The sequence below is a fragment of the Acyrthosiphon pisum genome, chromosome A3 (assembly GCF_005508785.2).
Source record: "Acyrthosiphon pisum isolate AL4f chromosome A3, pea_aphid_22Mar2018_4r6ur, whole genome shotgun sequence".
Taxonomy (NCBI): Eukaryota; Metazoa; Arthropoda; class Insecta; order Hemiptera; family Aphididae; genus Acyrthosiphon; species Acyrthosiphon pisum.
Window position 1 is genome coordinate 8,105,852 of NC_042496.1, and position 19,016 is coordinate 8,124,867.

General features: G+C 27.5%; 1 protein-coding gene across 2 annotated transcripts in view; it reads right to left on the bottom strand.

Moving 5' to 3' along the window:
• Window positions 1-899: 899 nt before the first annotated feature.
• LOC100161108 (protein piccolo) overlaps window positions 900-19,016 on the bottom strand; it is a 45,095-nt gene continuing 26,978 nt past the window's right edge. The window contains exons 8-12 of one of the 2 annotated variants that reach the window (XM_008181179.2): window positions 14,806-15,066; window positions 5,524-5,666; window positions 5,092-5,332; window positions 1,868-4,269; window positions 900-1,787 (exon numbers count right to left, since the gene is read on the bottom strand). In XM_008181179.2, coding sequence (XP_008179401.1) covers window positions 942-1,787; window positions 1,868-4,269; window positions 5,092-5,332; window positions 5,524-5,666; window positions 14,806-15,066 — 3,893 coding nt within the window. In that variant the 3' untranslated portion in view covers window positions 900-941. Of the gene's footprint in view, window positions 1,788-1,867; window positions 4,270-5,091; window positions 5,333-5,523; window positions 5,670-14,805; window positions 15,067-19,016 lie in introns of both variants that reach the window. The other variant, XM_001945142.4, reaches the window with a different exon arrangement.

The window sequence follows — 19,016 nt, forward strand, 5'->3', positions numbered from 1 at the left end:
CTAAAAAGTAAAATAACAATTATATAGTTGCTTTTGCCGTAATCCGACAAATTATTGAATTCAACAAACTTAAGACATGGTATACTTTTTAATATTTTTATTTACGATATATAAAACATAGTTTTGTCCATTTCGATAAAAAATAAGGTAAATAAAAACATGCCATTAACGGTACAGATAATAATATTGTTAATATTATTAATTTAGCCTAAATAATGTTTTGCTAACATAACATTCATACTTTTAAAATTAGGTAATAATAGCTAAGCGTGGGGAAAATAGGATATTATAATAAAAAGAATAATCTAGGCCAAATAAATATAAATATGAATAAATAATACGTGAAATTTTAAATTTTACATGTATAGAAAAATATTTAAAAAAATAAAGGTGAGACTTTTAAAAACATTGTACACAAAAATAAATAGGTTAAACATAAAAAAGTATAATGTTCAATTGTTAAATTAGGTTTGAATTAAAATATAGCACCTAGAAAAGATTACATTTAAAGCTCAATTTTAACCTAGCTAACAGTTGTTTTTTCAGTACTATAGGTAAAAATAATTTTCAAAACAATTTGTATCAATAAAAATAATACTTTTTAACTAAAAACGTATGTATAAAATGTTTGTGGATATCTTGATAAATAAGTATAATTAATGTATCACTTAAACATAAAAATCATAAAACATAAATTTTTTTATAATATATTAATAGTGTTGCTAAAAAGCGAATAACTTCAATTTTTAAACCACTAATACAAATTAATTTTTTTTACAAATATTTAGCAGAGCAACGTTTTAAAAATCACAAAAATGAAACACGATAAAAAATAATAATAATAATAATAATAATAATAATAAATCAAATTTTATAAAATAACTATAATAAGTTATGTATTTTTTTTCTTTTTTTTTTTTTAGTATGATAATTCATCAAATCTAGGAAGTGGCCGTCTCAGTCTTTTTTGTGATGGGAGCTTTGGGTCTTCTGATTGGCCCTGGCATCGCAGGTGGTGCAACAGTTTTGGGTGCAGCCTTTACTTTTGGAGGCAACTTTGGAGGCGCTAAACTCATTCTTGATGCTAAAGTGACAGGTGGCTTTGATGTAGTAGATGTTTTTGATACGTCGCCATTGGTTAATTTTGTAGTTCCATTTGTTGTTACGCTAGTTAATGGTTTTTTTGTTGGAGCAGACATTGGACGGCTTAAAGGTTTAGGTGAACCATTCGTAAGTGGTTGTTTGTTAACCAAGGACGTCCGCGGTGTGACATTTGTTTTTGGTGTCAACTTTGTAGCTGTTGTAGTTGTTTTTGGAGTTGTAGGAGTTTTAGGTGATGATAATGGTGTTGTTTTAGTTAAAGTTGTACGAGGTGTAGTGGGTGTGGTTTTAGCTGATGTTGGTCGAGATGCAGGAATTGTAGTTTTAGGAGCTGGTGGCTTTGGAGCAGCTTTAGTGACAGTTGTCACTTTTAAAGACGTAGCTTTTGGAGCAGTTGTTGGTCGAACATTAGTTGTTGGCTTAGAAGTAGAAGTAGCTGTGGTTGGTCTTGACAATGGTTTTGATGTTGTTGTAGATGAAGTAGTTTTTTTAAGGGTGGAAGCCGATGTTTTTGAGGCCAGTGGTTTTGTTGAAGCAGATTTTGTTGTTGTTGTTGTTGTTGTCTTAGCTTTAGAAACAGTTGCCTCCATTTTTTTAGGGGCAGATTTCTTGGTAGCTAAGCTGACACCAGTGACAGCTGCAATAGCAGCAGTACCAACAGCTGCCGCAACTGCAATTTCGGCAACCTAAAATTTAATAAATTAATATTAGTTGATAAAATAAAATATAATTAATAGTATTAAATGTATAATAATATTTGGCATACCTTGTTACTTTCATCGTCGTTATCAACTTTTTCTACATAATCCTGTGAAGTTGGAATCAGTTCAGTTGTTTCTGGATTGACTTCTATCTTTGGTTCACTTACCATTTCAGAGTTTGATTCAGTAATAATATCATTTTTATTTTCTACTTGTTCTACTGGTTTATCATCGATATTTAACTGTTCTTCAACTTCGGGCTTATCAATAGGTTTGTCAAGTTGTGTGGTTTGTTGAACTTCCTCATCAAAATAATCTGCACTTGTTTCCATTACATACAATGAATCGCTCATATTTCTGTTCTGGAAATTCTCTTCAAATGTCATGCTAGTACACATCATATTGGATTCGTTTATTAATGTATCAGATGCCGAACAGTATGGTTGTGGCATATTGTTTTCCACATCAGAATGAATTATCATCGATGAATGCATTTCTTCATCGCTATCTGTTGTTTGATTTTGAATGGATTCATTACCGTGATTTTCCTGTAGCAAATCTTCACTGTGCTTCTTTACAAATTCATCAGCAATACCTTGTTCTTGTTTGAAACTTTCAATATGATTGTTTTCAATTTCTGAAACACTTTGATGTTGCTTAATATCTTGAGCATAACTGTTATCAAATAAATCAACATTGTGTGGTTCTTGTTCTTGTTCAAAACCTTCAACATTACTGTTTTCAACTTCTTCATTGTGTAGGCCTTGTTTGAAATCGTCAACTGGGTTTAGCTGCTCTTCAGAAACATTATTAAAATATGTTTGCTCAAAATCTTCAATAGGAATAGTTTCAGTTTTGTCAACATCTTCCACACATTTTTTAACATCTTCAACAATGAGCTGTTCTTCTTGTTTAGAGTCCTCTGTATTATAACTAACTGTATCAGCAACATTATTATATTTTTGTTCGAAATTGTCTGAGTCTTGAATAACTGATACATCAAATTGATCTTCTTTTGGAACTTCAATGTTTTCCTGTATTATTTTGGCAACATTATCATTTTCAACATAATCAGTATTCTTTATAATTTCGAATTCTTCAACATGATTTTGGATAAAATTAACATCATGATTTTCATGTTTGACATCTTCAACAAGATTGTGCTCATCATTTACATGATTATGTTTTGGCTCTATATCTTGATCTTCATTTTGTACAGAATTTACACTGATATTTTCATATTCAAAATTGTATTTATTACCATGTTGAAATTCTTGTTCAAGATCTTCTGCATGACACTGAACATCATCTATATGACTATCAACTGTCTGAATTGGTACTACTTTAGGTTCAGGATTTTCATTAACTTGTTGATGTTCTAAGTACTCATGTTTTATTTCTTCATGACTATCAACAATAGTGTGTGGTTCAAAATTATCAATTTTATTATCATCAACCTCGTGATTGCTTGATTCATTTTCAGTTGCGTTTAACAAAGCTTCATGAATGCTTGCTGAGAAATCGGATTCCGGCAAATACTGTTGTTCATACACAGAATGAAAAGGTTTAGCTTCCTCTTTTATACATAAAGGTTCTTCTACAGGTTCATGTTTTAATAATTCGGATACCTGATTTTCATTTAAACTTTCATTAGGTACAATATTGTCAATATTATGATGAATTTCATCAACTTCATTGTTTATTTCATGAGTAACATTGGGTATTATTCCAGCTGGATCTTCAATTTGTTCAAAACAGAAAGGATCATGATTTTCCTTGTCATTATTTTCATCAAATTGATTAAATTGGGTTTGTTGTTTGAAGGCTTCAGAAAATTGATCGTCATCATTTTCAGACTCAAAAGTTGATTGATTATCCATACGCATTGGAGTATGAGGTTCTGAACCTAAAATAGCATCGGTTGTGCTTTCACTGTCATTCAATTTGCGATCTTCATACTGGACAAATTTATCAATTTGACTACTATCCAAAAAGTCGTTTTTAAAATCATCACTATGTTTAAAAGATTCTTCATCAAATTGTAAAGTTGAACCAACTGTTGCATTAGCAGTATTAATTGTGTCATCAATGTTTGGTGAATTCATATTCTCTTCATGTTTTACCATTGAGAAATCATTGTTTAATTCAACATCTGATTCGTTTTGTGATTCATTATCCCCACTTGTCAAATTAAATTCATTATTCTTGGACGATTCCATTACTGATTCAAATGGATCTGTGTTGTGAGTTTGAGCATCATCATTCTGGTATTCAGACAAATCTTGAACTTTGTTTAAGTCAACTTTATCGTCTGAAACAAATGGATTTTGATAATCTGCATCTAAATTACCATTAGTAATAGGTTCATTTTGAAAAATGAAACTATCATCTGTTGCACCATGATTAGTCACTTCTTCACCATTAAAAGGTTTAATACCATTCAGCATGGTTGAATCATTATTGAGCTCTGAAATTTAAATCAATAATTTTTATTTGTCTATCAATACATTATACACAAATACTAAGCTAATAGTTTATAATCATTATAGTAAAAATAGCAGTATTTATTTTTGAAAACCATAAAGTTATTAATAGTTGAAATAGGTTTCTTTAAGATTTTTCATTAAGAAAAACCTTGTTATTTGTGATAGAAGTCTAAACCTAAAATAATTTTATAAATAAATATATTAAGGTCATTAACAATTGTGTACATGAAATTTCCATAGGTAATCTGATTAGATAAACTGAATTGATAATGTCATTAATTTTATGATCACAATAATAAAACATTTATGTTTTACTTTGTTAGGTATGTTTATTTTTAAATTTTGAATTTCTTAAATATTTAATCTAAAAATAAGATTTTAACCATCAAAATATTTTCTAAATAAAAATAATATAAATTGAGTAAAATTATTGGGTTCAAATTCGAAATGTTGATGTTTTGCTACATGCTTCAGAAAGGTCAAGCTTAAAATCGCATCAACTGTATCAATGACTAAGCATTTAAAGTATTAACATATTATAACAAATGTCTGGTTGAAAGATGCTATTGAAACAACATTAAATTGTTATATTATAATAATTTGATATATTAAAAATAAGATTTAGGTAGTAAAATTCAGTAAATTATAACCTACAATTTATCAATATACATTTTTTCCACTGTATATTGTATACTTAATATTAATCTAATAGTAAGTTCAATAATTGTTAATAAACAATATATAAATAAAAATTTCAAATCAATTAGAATGTTAAATTAAATTAAATAACAATTAACTATTACCATAAGGATTGTTGAGCTTAGACAAGTCTGCTGCATGCACTTTAATTTCATTAGTGAAGTCATTCTCATCAGGCACAACTACATTGTCTAAATCTTTAAACTTTTGTGGTGATGATGAAATGAAATCATCATTATCCGTATTAAGGAGACGTTGTGCATGGTTCATCGCTGACGGTGGTGGTGAAGATACTGGCACAAACTCTGGGGCGTCTGGATTCAGTTTGTAATCCATGTCCTCGGCCTGAAAAAGTTGGACAATAATTTTGTCAAAAAGACGTATTCAACTATATTTGTTTGTTAATAGGTTAATTAATGTGAATAAAGATAACGACGACGATTAAGCATAATTATTATACTATATATTAGCAGGTAATCAACTACACAATTACGACAGTTATTGTATGACTCATTTAGTAAATAATATTTCTTTACGTCAGAATTATTGCTCGTGCTGTTGACGTCCTCTTGGTACGTTTTTTTTTCCGCCTCTTCAGTTGGTTTTTTGTAATAATTCCATCCACCACCGTCTTCTTCGGATTCTTCTCCACTTTCGTCGATTACGACGGCTTCTCCTTCTACTGTAAACATTTAACATAAATTATAGAATTAATCATAGAGCATCTTTTCAAACCTCTTTTTTTATACGTTTAAAAGAAGCCTTTTTGTCACAATACTACATATATATAGTCCACTAATTAGTATTTCATGATTTTAAATTCAATACTATGTACAACACTCGTAAAATAATGTATTTAGATAATAAACTTAAAAATATGCATCTAATTTACTTCAGTAGTCAGTACTCTCTATATTGTCAAGTTATAAGGTGGTCAACCTAACAATTTGTTCATTCTAATATGAACCTATAACATGTTACCGATTTCTAAATTAGGAAACTGTCAAGTTTTGTGATAATACAGAAGTTGTAACATATATGTGTGGTAAAGGATTATTCTATAAATATTAGCAATGTAATTTAGTTATGTCTTGAAGACCACGATAAAATAATATAAAACATAATATTATATATAATAACCACTATCCCCGCGATGTTAATAAAAACATTATATTTAAAACATATTATTGTCAATTATCATTTATCATAAACGATATGAACAAGTTCAAACCAGATACCTAACTAGGTACCTCAATAGTATTTATAAATATTTTATGAGACGTCTTGTTTGGAATCAACCAATAGTAGGTAGTTTATTTAGGTAGAGACTTATTTAAAACCCCTGTTAAAAGCCATGCGTCCATAGTCCATGGGTCTTCTTTAATATTTTCCCTATGTTAATGAATTTTTCGAAATCTACCAATACATTCGTAATATGGCGTAATCAATTAATTTTTTTATCATATTGTTGTATGCATTTTTTAACTATCACAAAAGCGATATTTGAAAACACTAGTAACTTGTTTTTTAAAAAAAATTCCAATAGCTTTTACTTTTAAGCCAGAATCTAAAAACAACATCGACGCATGACCGGGAGTAAAACCAACCAACTAAATACGTCTTATTGGTGAGAAATAAAATTATAAATATTTTCATTTTAAAAATGTATAAATAAACATAAATTATACTTAGGTATTCAAATTTTTAATATTTTTACAATAAAGTTATAAAAATTGAATGTAGATAGGTACTAAACTTTAATTTATGTTATTTAACATAAACATTAAACATGCATCTAATGTCACACAATTTTTTAAATTTATAAGGCCAGGGATATTGAAATCCCTGGCATGTTTTTTTGGTGAGGATACTGATAGTAATGATGAGTGTTTCAACGGTTTCTTCATTCTTTGTTAAATATTTTATCATCAAATGAATCTATAAAAGTGTAATGCATACAGTCATACATATTATTATATACATTATATATATCAATATAAACGGTATATTATATAGACGGTAGTTATACGTAATCCTAGACTACAGAGTAAAATGCATTACCTACCTACCTACCTACCATAATAATATAATATAGACGCTGATTATACCGTGGAAATACTAATAGGTAATAGGGATTTGCAATCAGATTGACAACTATTAATTCAATACAGACTGGCAATACTCATTGTACGTAATATAAATAATAGGTATTTTAAGCGTTTTGAATAGCTCGTTATTATTCACAATTATTATAATCTATGGATGTTAAACGGTTATAAATTATAAAATGATTTATTAATATAATGGTGGGTTTCCACTATACACGTGTGCTGTTATACACTGTACACGAAAAAAGTTCGGCCTCGTCCAACCATAGAGTAACTGTTACTCTATGCGTCCAACAACACGGTAAAGTTGTTAATCGTGTGGCAACCTAAACAACCAATCACAGAAAAAGATTTACGCGAACGGGTATAGTGAAAATCCACCTTAAAGGGTGTTAATACCAATTACAGTTAGTGTAAAAAAGTTTATGCATCGTAATAGTTCAGAATTGCATATTATCATATATACCGTTTAAGCACCATTAACTATTAAAATATGTAGGTAGTATAATTCCATATCAATAAGTAATATGAAGGTATATTAAGGTATAATATAATTTATCTTAAAATAGAAAAAATTGATACATATTCACAAATTAAAACAAACCAAATAAAAATATTAGATTATATACTTGAGGCAACTACTAATTATATTAATAACGATTTTTATATTTTAGCGTGTTAGGTACTCGTTGCTCAGCTCCACAAATTAATATACAAATATACAGTCAACTATCAGTTGGAATTGATATTATGAAAAGCAACATAGACGACATAGAGTAAAAGCACAACTGGATCAATGTATGATGCTTATTAATCATTATTTCAAAAAAAATGTAGGTATATTAATTATGTAAATTTTTAACGTTAGCATTTATTAAGTTTTTTTTACATTTTAAGATATCATATACATTTTAATTTCATATTTCTAAGCAGAATATTCTTCGGACTTCAAGAGTATTTCGTTACAAAAACATTGAGTTTTAAACAGTTAATTAGTTATCACCTTGAATATACATAATGTTACAATAATGTGTACATATACATTATACATTTGAGGATATTAAACAATGTTTATTAGGTAAACTATCTATGTTTTCTTTGATGATACTTGCAAAGGAACAACTACCAGTGTATTTTTAAAGCACAGAGTCTGTCATTGAACAAATGAGGTACTTTATTAGATTTAAACTCAAAATGAGATGTCAAATACTTTCCAACCTATAAACGCACTTTGTAAATAAAAAATACTAAATAAAATCGACAAATTGGCTGGTAGGGAAAATCTTACATTTATTAGTTATTCAGTTCAATAGTACAAAGTCAGTAGACTATGAATAATAATTAATGGCTGTACCTGTTTCAAACAGTAAAATTGTTAACTCTATTTTGTCATATTTGAATTGTTGCATAATGTGTTAGCTCATAGCGATAGCTTAATCACACAACGATAATCACTACCCAATGAAAATGTTTCAATTGTGGTACATTTTAGAAATTAAATGTATTCTTGATAAAACATATTTGCAAGGCATCGTGAAAGTAAAATAAATATTATAAACAATAATGGTTAATAGGTATTTAAAGAAAAAAGCAAATATTTTTGAATAATTTGTAATAATAATAATTAACTACATGTGTATGCAATATTTATAAACAATATAATATTATAACGTATAGAAATATTTGTCATTTATCATTATATTGAATGGTAAGCTACTTAATTCGTATTACTTTAATCTAATTACTTTTTAATTTAGTAATCCTTTTTGGTGAAATAATATTTACTTAAAACAAAAAATAAATAAATAATTACAATAGAAATTTACCTGAATATCTGTTAATGATATCTATACAATATATATTCGAGTAAATTTTATTATAAACTGTTAGACTATAGCCGTACAAGCCGTACACACAAATACCGATAGTTAATAAAAATTTGTATTATTTCTCAATAAAAACACGTCGAAAAAAAAATAAAATCAGAAATATTTTCAACGAGTAACAGATACTATAAGGTATAAGTATAGAGGGCAACAACGCAGCCACCACACACACAGCTACGAATGGGCCAGAAATAAAATTAGAGATCGTTTTCCCTCACATTTTGTGTGTCAGTGGTTACCATTATTGAAGTATACCGTTATCATATTTGATTTTATAAAATAAAAATTGCAAACCACTGAAAAATGTTCGATTCATAAAGTTAATATTTATTAACTAGAATCTAGATCATTGTTATTATGCCACCTACAGGTTAAGCCCACACAACATGATATAGTTGAGTTAAATGGAGATTATCAAAGTATAAAAATATTCCAAATTTAAAACATGATTAACAAAATATATAGGTTTTATGCAAAATTAAATCTTATTCATTGTCGGTAAGGTCTAATATTTAAAAAATATTATAATATAATTAGTAAAACAATACTCACAACCTATATACACATAGTTCTAGTACATATATTATATAATATGTATCAATATGTTGATACATCATACATATAGGTAGGTAGTCAACTTAATAAATATAATAGAAAAGTAATTTTTTTAGTAATAAATAATATTATATGACGATGATTAAATCGTAAACTTTAGATTAAACAGTAGTTTAGTTCTTCGTAAAATAATACTCAAAATAACTAAAATTGTTTCACCAACATTTTTGTGCGGTATAACTAATGATTAATGAGTAATTACCCCCCCCCCCCCTTCTAACCATGTGACATAATACCATCTAATAATTATCAACTATCAATTTTACTTATTTTAAACCAATTAGGAACAGATTGCTACCATTATAAATAAAAAAAAAAGGCGATATTTTAGTTCTTGTTTTTTTTTATTGCAATACGATGATGTTTGATTAAAAACAAAGCTAACTACGAATTGAAAAAATATTCTATAATACGAACAAATACTTTTAAAAATCGTATAGTTAAAGTTAGTTAATAGATGGCAGGCAATAACGTCCAATACAGATAGTGGTAACGATATACCTACTACATTTAATCCTACATACAGTAATATTACATTTTTATTTCAAGAAACGATACTGTAATTTTTTTTATTTTTTTCGTACAATTAATTATTATTTATTATTTTATTATTTTAATCTACAGCAGTGGCATAATTTTAGTTTTCAATAGGGGGGGGGGGGGGGGGGCAAAAGTTTTGACCTGCCTAAAACCGAAAAAAAATCTTTCATACGCGTTTATAATATATTCGACCTTAAAAATCATATATATTTATTTTTATTGTGATCATAATTTCTTAGTACTTACATAATATTATAAATACAAAATTATAAAAATATTTACGCTTTTCATCATCAACCAACCCTGGGCTGTTTTTTAAAATCAGACAGAGGCAAATTCCAACCTAGATCCACCTATAGACCCCACTCAAATGACGCGACTGATCAAAAAGTATCAATATATTATAGTAACAGGTATATTATTTAGTTGTTACTTATTAGTTTTATATTTACTTATTTAATATTTAGTATTCATCCAGTAATTTGAAGAAAAACCAATCATCTATCAAAATATGTACATGAAAGAAAAAAAACTAGTAATTTAAACAGTAAACTTGTTTTTATACTTCCTCGCTTTGAAAAAAAAAATATTTTTAAAGTATAGTACATGTTAAAGGGGGAGAGCAAAAAAGATATTATACTCCGCTTCTATAGATGTCAACCGTTAACTGGTAGGCGCCTTAATCGCCACGCGGACAGAATAGGGGAAATGCAATTTTTCACTCATTACACCAACGATAACATCGCCCTGCCGGCGCCGGGATTCTTTTGTTAGGGGGAGTGTATGTTGAATAAGGAAAATAGATGAGGGTTGATTTTAAATACGTATTACATATTAATGAAGAACATAAGCGAAAAAAAAATTATATCCATATACTCGTATGCAACACAAAATATACGTATTACTATAATATATACGTATACGATTGAATCAGTATTTGTGCAGACCGTGAAATCATTATGAACGCGACTAGAGTAGGTGGTTCAACGACCCGGACAGGGGAAATGGGGGGCAACCTAAGGGGGGATAACATTAAGGATAACAATGAGACCGAAACGAATTTCAACCGGAGCGGAGTTCGGAAAACACTGACCATTGAGGAGAGAATATTATTAAAGTCTGGCATCAACGCATACAATTACTACAATGAGGACTACTGGTCGCCATCATTAACTCAAGAAAAATGTTTTCTATGATGCACAGGAATTTAGTGAAAATTCTTGCTAACATACTCAACATGACAGTTATTTTCATAACTAAATATTTTTTGAAAGCTCTATAATATACAAAAGATATAATGGCTTTAAACAGTTAACATAATAATACTAGGTAGGTAGTTGTAAAATCTTCACAAATCTCTTATTTTCTTCAATTCAAAACTCATAGTTAATATTTATATTAAATCTTACAGTAAAAGTATTCGTACTATAAAACTTACAATGTACTGCAGTTTACTGCCGGTATATGTCTAAAATTCTTGCTTTTACCCTCGCTTTTACCGTTTAACCTCAGTAAATTCTAAAATAATTCTGACAAACTCTGGAAGATTGTTGTTGTTTAGATTTTTACAAACGAGAAATGGTCATAGGATAAATTATAAATTATATTAAATTATTAGTAATAAATATAGAAAAATTTGACAAAAATCCAAAATGTAAAATCAAATGTAAGAAAGTGAAGTTAAAGTTTTAAATTTGTTCAAATATATAATATTTAATTTCAACTTATTTTATTAATAAATATAAAATATAATAAATAGGTAATATATCGTATAGATAACATACATTTTTAAAATTTTCTTTTATGTTAAGGACAAATTAAACGTTGTATATTAATTGGTTATTTTTCTTATACATTGTCTAATACAATTCTGGATGTCACGGCAGTAATATTGATTACAAATGTTAGTACTATAAGTATAATACTAGTATTTATAATCAATAAAAGTAGTTACGACGAGTTTAGTTAAATACGGACAACATTTTAAAAATACGCAATTAAAAGTTTAGTAAAATAGGTATATCCTGTACTAAAAAATACAACATATTATAATATTTATTGTCCTAAACATTTAAGCAAATCTATAATTTTATTACATCCACAGTATTTATTTAAATTAGGTAGATATATTGAATAATTTTTTTAAGTCCTTTCATATAATAAATTATATAAATACAATTAGATCAATTTTCGAATACAAAAATTTCACTTCCTTCACAATTTATTTATTTAGATATTTCGTTTATTTGCATATACTTTTTTATAATGCGGACTCTAACCATAGTTTGTACTAAGATTTACCAATTATCGTATGTAAAAGCCCGAACTACACTAATCATCAGGAGTTTAACAGAATTATCTGGTATGCCCTAGATTTTACCAAAATCAATCGGTAAAAAGCTCGCGGAATCCAGACATTTATTTGAGAAGTAAAATCTAGGGTTCACCGATATTGGCGATATTCGCACTTTTATTGTAATGTATATACTATAAATAGGTACATAGTTTATTTTAAATTTTTCTATAAAAAATGTTAGAAATGAGAATATAGTAGAAATATGTAAGTATTAATTTTACAATAACGTTTTTAATTTTCTCAAAATGTTTTCAAGTGCTTAGAAAGACTATAGACAACTTTACTATTGGATAATATAATGTAACAAAATATATAACTGCAGTCGCACGCCCAGATGAGTGGATTTAGACGAGTGGTTATCACATTAGTCTTTGTACCATTCGAGTCAAGTTTTCGACTTTATATAAAATAGTGATCGTGCATAAATAATTTATGTTTGAATACTCGATATAATGACGAACATCGTATGAATAATAAATATTATACTTAATTGCATTACATAAACACCAATATTAAATATTGTCACTTTACAATTTTACATATTTTATAGGTAGGCAGTATTAATATCGTATTAGAGGTAATAACATATATTTACAAACGTAACTATTATGTAGATATTATGTAGACATGGGTTTATTATTATGAAAAATGAAGATCCACGAATAATGACGTCCATTAGTACTTAAACGTTTTTTCACGTCTTCATATTTGAAGGACAAATTAAATAAATAAATTTTATTGGACTCATGGTTATTACTTATTAGTTATTAGTCTATTTTATTTGTTGTTTGCCAATAGATACATTTATTATTATAGAAAAATACATTTTTGTATAATATCTAAATGAAAATTTTCACATAACAGTAGCAAAATGTGAAGAAAAGGTAAATTGTTAATTACTAATTAGAAACCGTTAAGAGGGCGCTACTCTTACATTTGTTGTCTCCATCTTACATACGCATGACATAGAAAATTGTCGTTCACTAGTTTCAATAATGTGCTGTTAGTTGTGATACTATTTTATAGAGCGAATTTACCTTTTATAAAACTTTTAGGTAAGAACATTATCTGTGCATAAGCGTTGCCGATTTTTTAAAATTTTCATTTTAAAGCAAGATGGGTATGTGAAATATCAAAAATTAAAAATGCTCATATCTCGCTTGAAAATTAAAATATCAAATAACAGATAATGTTATTATCTAAAAAATTGAAAATAGGTAAAATCACTCTAATATAAAAACTAACAGCACACTATTGAAACTATTGAACGAAAATTTGATATGCCATACGCGTGTAAGACAGAGAAAACAGATGCATGGGTAGCATCCTCTTAACCAATAGCCATATAATATGCAATAGTTTGCACGATAAAGCAGATATTATTAAAGTATTAGATAAAAAATTGGTAAGATTAGCGTACAAATAAAAATGTATTTGAGTTAAATATTATAGTAATAAAATTTCTTATACTAACACAAACTATAACACATATACCTATAGTATATTGTAAATATATATAAATGATCACAGCTAATTATCGCATTAGAACACGAAAACTGAAAAGTTTATAATTTATCAAATTTGGAAATTAAAAATGTAATAAGTAATTATGATATCAATATTTTTAAAATGAGAAAATCAAACAATTATATTATATATAATCTAAAAAAAATTATATATAATAACTAATAGACGCCTCAAACTCTTACACAAATTGAGATTGTTCAACTCTTTTTGGGTGTAACTCATTACAGTAAGTGCAACTCAGCCAGGTCGCTTAGGTAATGTTCGAAAATTCGATTTGATACATGGCAGATACCAGATCTGCCGAATAACCATTGCAACCAATAATAAATAAATAGTAATTTATACTAATTATTTCTCCTATAACCAATAGCAACCATTTATGAACAACAATTTTCATCGTAAATCTCAAAATCCCTATTTGAGCACCTCCTCCAGGTAAGCATAAATTGCTAGTCCAATTGTAAAACTGAACCATTCAAGGACCCATTCAAGGACCCACTCAAGCACACACAAAGTTTGAACACTTACACACGGACAGAAAAAATATATAATATATATTAAGATATTATATTATATAGACCTAAATTTGAATACAACTATTTTTGTGTTGCCATTGTTTGTTATCATTATTAAGAGTTAGCACATACTACAAACTTTTAAGTTTTAGTCAGCCGACAGTTTTATCGGTATTGTGCCAACAGCAAATATATCTCTAGCAAAATGTTTAAATTTGCCGTAGGTGCACTCACTATTAACAGCGAATTAAACTACACTTTATTAACATACCTTTAGGTTTGGTCAAACCGATTGGCTCGTCGGGTGTGTCTACATCAGTCTCAGGGCCAAAATCACCGGTATCTTGACCGTATGAAGCGAGCGTTTCAGTTGCGTTTCTCGGTTCCATTGCTGTTTCCATTATAACAGCCCTTCTTTTGGCTACTAACTGCTTGGGATCCTGTAGAAATACTGTTATCACTGATATATTATCCTTAGATCCTTGTGCCTTAGATTTGAAAACAAGCTTATTGCAAACTTCGGATATGTCACCTGTTATGAAAAATAATAAGTACATTTTATAACAATTATTTATGAAATTTCAATATATTTATATATCTATTACACAATATATACGAACCAATTAATAATATATAAATCGGAAAGACAAGTGAAATTTCGAACCGTAAACATTGTCAATATATACATTATTTTTCAAGAATCTAAAAATCTACCATATGTACCTAAGGTGTTCTAAATCATGTGAAAACCATATGAATCCATCAATACAGGTAAAGCGTGAACATTTGTATAGTTATTTTGTCTAACCATAGTTTAGCTTCCTCGCTCAACTTAGGCCAGAATACCTACCATTCAGATTTTTATCCTCAAAATATTTTTCTCTTAAAAAAATAATCTAAACAATTGGAAAAAAATGTCCTAAGCAAAAATTAACTACTAATAGTATATATTATTGTTTATAAAGTATAGAATACTTATTCAAATAATAACTATGGATATTTTGTTATATAGGAGTTAAAAATATTGTTCAGAAAATTAAGTAATTTTATTAAAATACAAAAGTAATTTATGTTAACTATACCTAGTAAAATAACTTTTAAATGGCTAAATAATTTCCAATGGATAAGTAGACCCTCGTGTAGACCAATAGAAATTTTGACAATACATCAATTAGTTTGTATCCATGGCAATATGGCACAGATATTAAAAAAAAATGTATATAATTAGTTGTGTTTTATTATGCTTAACAGTTTAATGAACATTTGCATCATTAAAAACATAATTTATCGAAATGAATGTCAAGATATTATTATTATTTTTAGTTATTTCCTGATAATTAATACTTATTAGGTATTCTAATTTTCATTTAAAACTTTCAAGGCGTTTATTTTCAAATTAGTCGCACTTAAATGCACAACACATTTAGAATTATGTTGAATAGTTTCTTCAAAAAAGTAAACCTCAAATTTCAATAAAACGAGTATTCATAAATGAATAAGAGCTGTTTTAATTAAATTAAATTAAATATAAATAATTACCTAATTTAAGTATTTATTTATATTTTTAGGTGGAAATCGGGGTCGAAATTTAAAAAAATGACTATATAATACTTTATCAGAATGATTTTTTTATTAGTGAACCACTCATTATTACATTTTAAAATAAGTGCAATATTTTATACTGCTCTAATTGTGTCACCCATATGAACAATACTATAAACGTTTGATTCTTAAATTAACAAAAAAGAATGGGAAAACGAGTTTTCGATCAAATCGATTCTGGATGGAATAACAGTGGAGACCTTTAAATGTTTGACTTTTTCGTTTTCTCCTATATAAATTGCATGTTTACCATTAAAAACTTAAAAAATTCAATACGCAAGTTTCCTCACAATTAATTTTTATAACCATTTGAAGTTAATAATTATTTCATAATGGTTATTCAAATCTAAGATAACGATTATACCAAGTAATTTTGTTATAGTTCAAAAAAAATGAATCGTAGAAACTTGAAACATTCCGCTGTTACTTAAAGATATAAATTATAATAATTTTGAAAAATATTTAGATACATTTTAAGTTTTTTATACCACTATAACCTATTCACACAATTCTACAGTACGACGGTATTGAAATAATATATAGTTATGTTTTGATGAAAATAATTTTAATAATACTAATTTTAATCTACCGAATTCAGAAAACATACTAATAACAATACTAAAATTATATATAATAAAAATATCCTTACAAATAGATGTTGAACCGCACATCTTTTTCACTCAGAATCGTTTTTTCGTGAGGTATACATATTATCTTTTAACATTAAATTCAAAAAAAAGCTACGTTCATTTCAATTAGTTACTCCAAACCTATAGCAGAGCGAATTCTCCGGTTTTTTATATTTGAACTCGTGGGAACGCATCAATAATTTCTATTATTGTCAACAATATTCCCTAAAGCTTAGATGACGATTAAGGGTAAGTGTCTATCATAACAGTCAATAGTATAATTATAATTTATAAGTATATAGTGAATATAATGTTTAATAATTTATAAAATGTCAAGTAAATGTAAACCAATAAGTACATCAATTTAAAGTATTATACAATTTATACCTATATTGCTTTATAATACGTTTTGGAACGTATACCTAGTATCAAAATACAACAAACACATAAAAGTCATAAGGGTGTGCTAAACAAACTTCCGTATTATTAATATTTTATCTTATTTTTGTTGGTCAACGATAGGCGAGTTTCAATATACGGTATTTTAAAAGAGGGTGCAGATATTTTATGGGCTCGGTTTACTGTTGAATTTAACTGTATAACATTCTCAGTTTCTCTAGGGAAATTTCTCATGTTTCCTTCTATTCAATTAAATATTAAAATATCAACTTAACTGCCGAACTACAATACATCAAAATAAACTTAATATCGTTTAATTAACAAATATGTTTTTATTTCTCATATTTTTGTACAATTTATAAAAAAATAACATAATTTGTAGTACCTATTATATACATTAATTTCACAAACATTAAAATGTTTCGTATTTGTAAATTGTTATTCATTAATGCCCGATGATAGCGTTAAAAATTTAATAACCCGAGACCTTTTAATTTAATTACAATTATTTGAAAAAATTAAAAATTAAATGTTATGTATTTTCATTTTATATAATACGTAAACTATACATGTCTGAATTTAGACACACAGCTATATATCTGTAATTTAGTATTTTGTGGTATATTATTTAACTTCAGTAAATGGTAAAACGGTAATAATGTAATACTAAATAATATTTTGCATAAACATTTAGTTTAAATTGGGTCTTTCATACGGCGAGGCCATGAGGATTGAGTGGCTTGTAAATTGTAATTAAATAATATATTTCAGGAATTTTTTTTTTTTACAACTCCCGTCACATGGGGTATTATTTTGTTTGTTTTAATAGCAATAACAACATTCCTTTTAAAGTAAAACCAGTGATTTTAAAATCAATGGTAAAACTATAAAATAAATAGTATAAGTAATGATTCAAATTATTTATACTTATTAGGTAGTTATTTGTCTTAAATCAAAAAAACTTTTTACAAACAAAAATTGGCTGAAAAAAAATCAGAAAAATTGTTTTGATGTATGACCATAGTCAGTCCGCAGTCGTAAGTAGGTCACTATAGTACCTATATATGGATATTGTGTTAAATTTGAATTCGAAGATAAATCATAGCATACGAAAAACGATATGAGCGGAACACGATTTGTCAGTATCTATTTCTAAGGATATTTTATAATATATTTATATTACTATAAGTAATTTATTTCCCTCCTTATTTTTCTATTAGTAATATTGTAAGTTTAACTTGAATTAATGTTTTAAAAATAAATATTATCGATATTATTGAATTGCTATGAGAAAAATTCATGAGAAGTATAACATTTTTAACTATCAAATAATTTACGAATTTTCATGATTTTCGTCAAAATTTGAACTTCCGGGGTCGTACACAATTATATGCACCTATTGTCGATATTTTCAAACAGTAATAAGAAAACTTATGAGATATGAGGAATCTAATGTTACATTTTAAATAAATATAGATATAACCGAGGATATAACTGTATCTATATTATTCAGCTACAGAGCTAGGTATGTGTATAAAGTGGTAATTTAAAATAACACATAAGACTGGAAATTGGAATACCGGCAAACGGTATTCCAGCTTGTTGCGATTTGGCAGCAGACAGTCACAGGGCGTTTGCTCGGGAATATTGATCTTGTAGTCGTACGTACTAGTTGTCGTTATACTCGTGGCGGGCTACGCCCTGTAGACGTCTGGATCGGCGAAAAATAATGACACGTTGAAAATGAAAAGTTCAAATGAAAATTGCACATAATCAAGTTCATATCTTATGTTATTCGAGTTATTTAGATTCAACGGAATAAATAAAACTAATAAGTTTTAAAAATAAAATT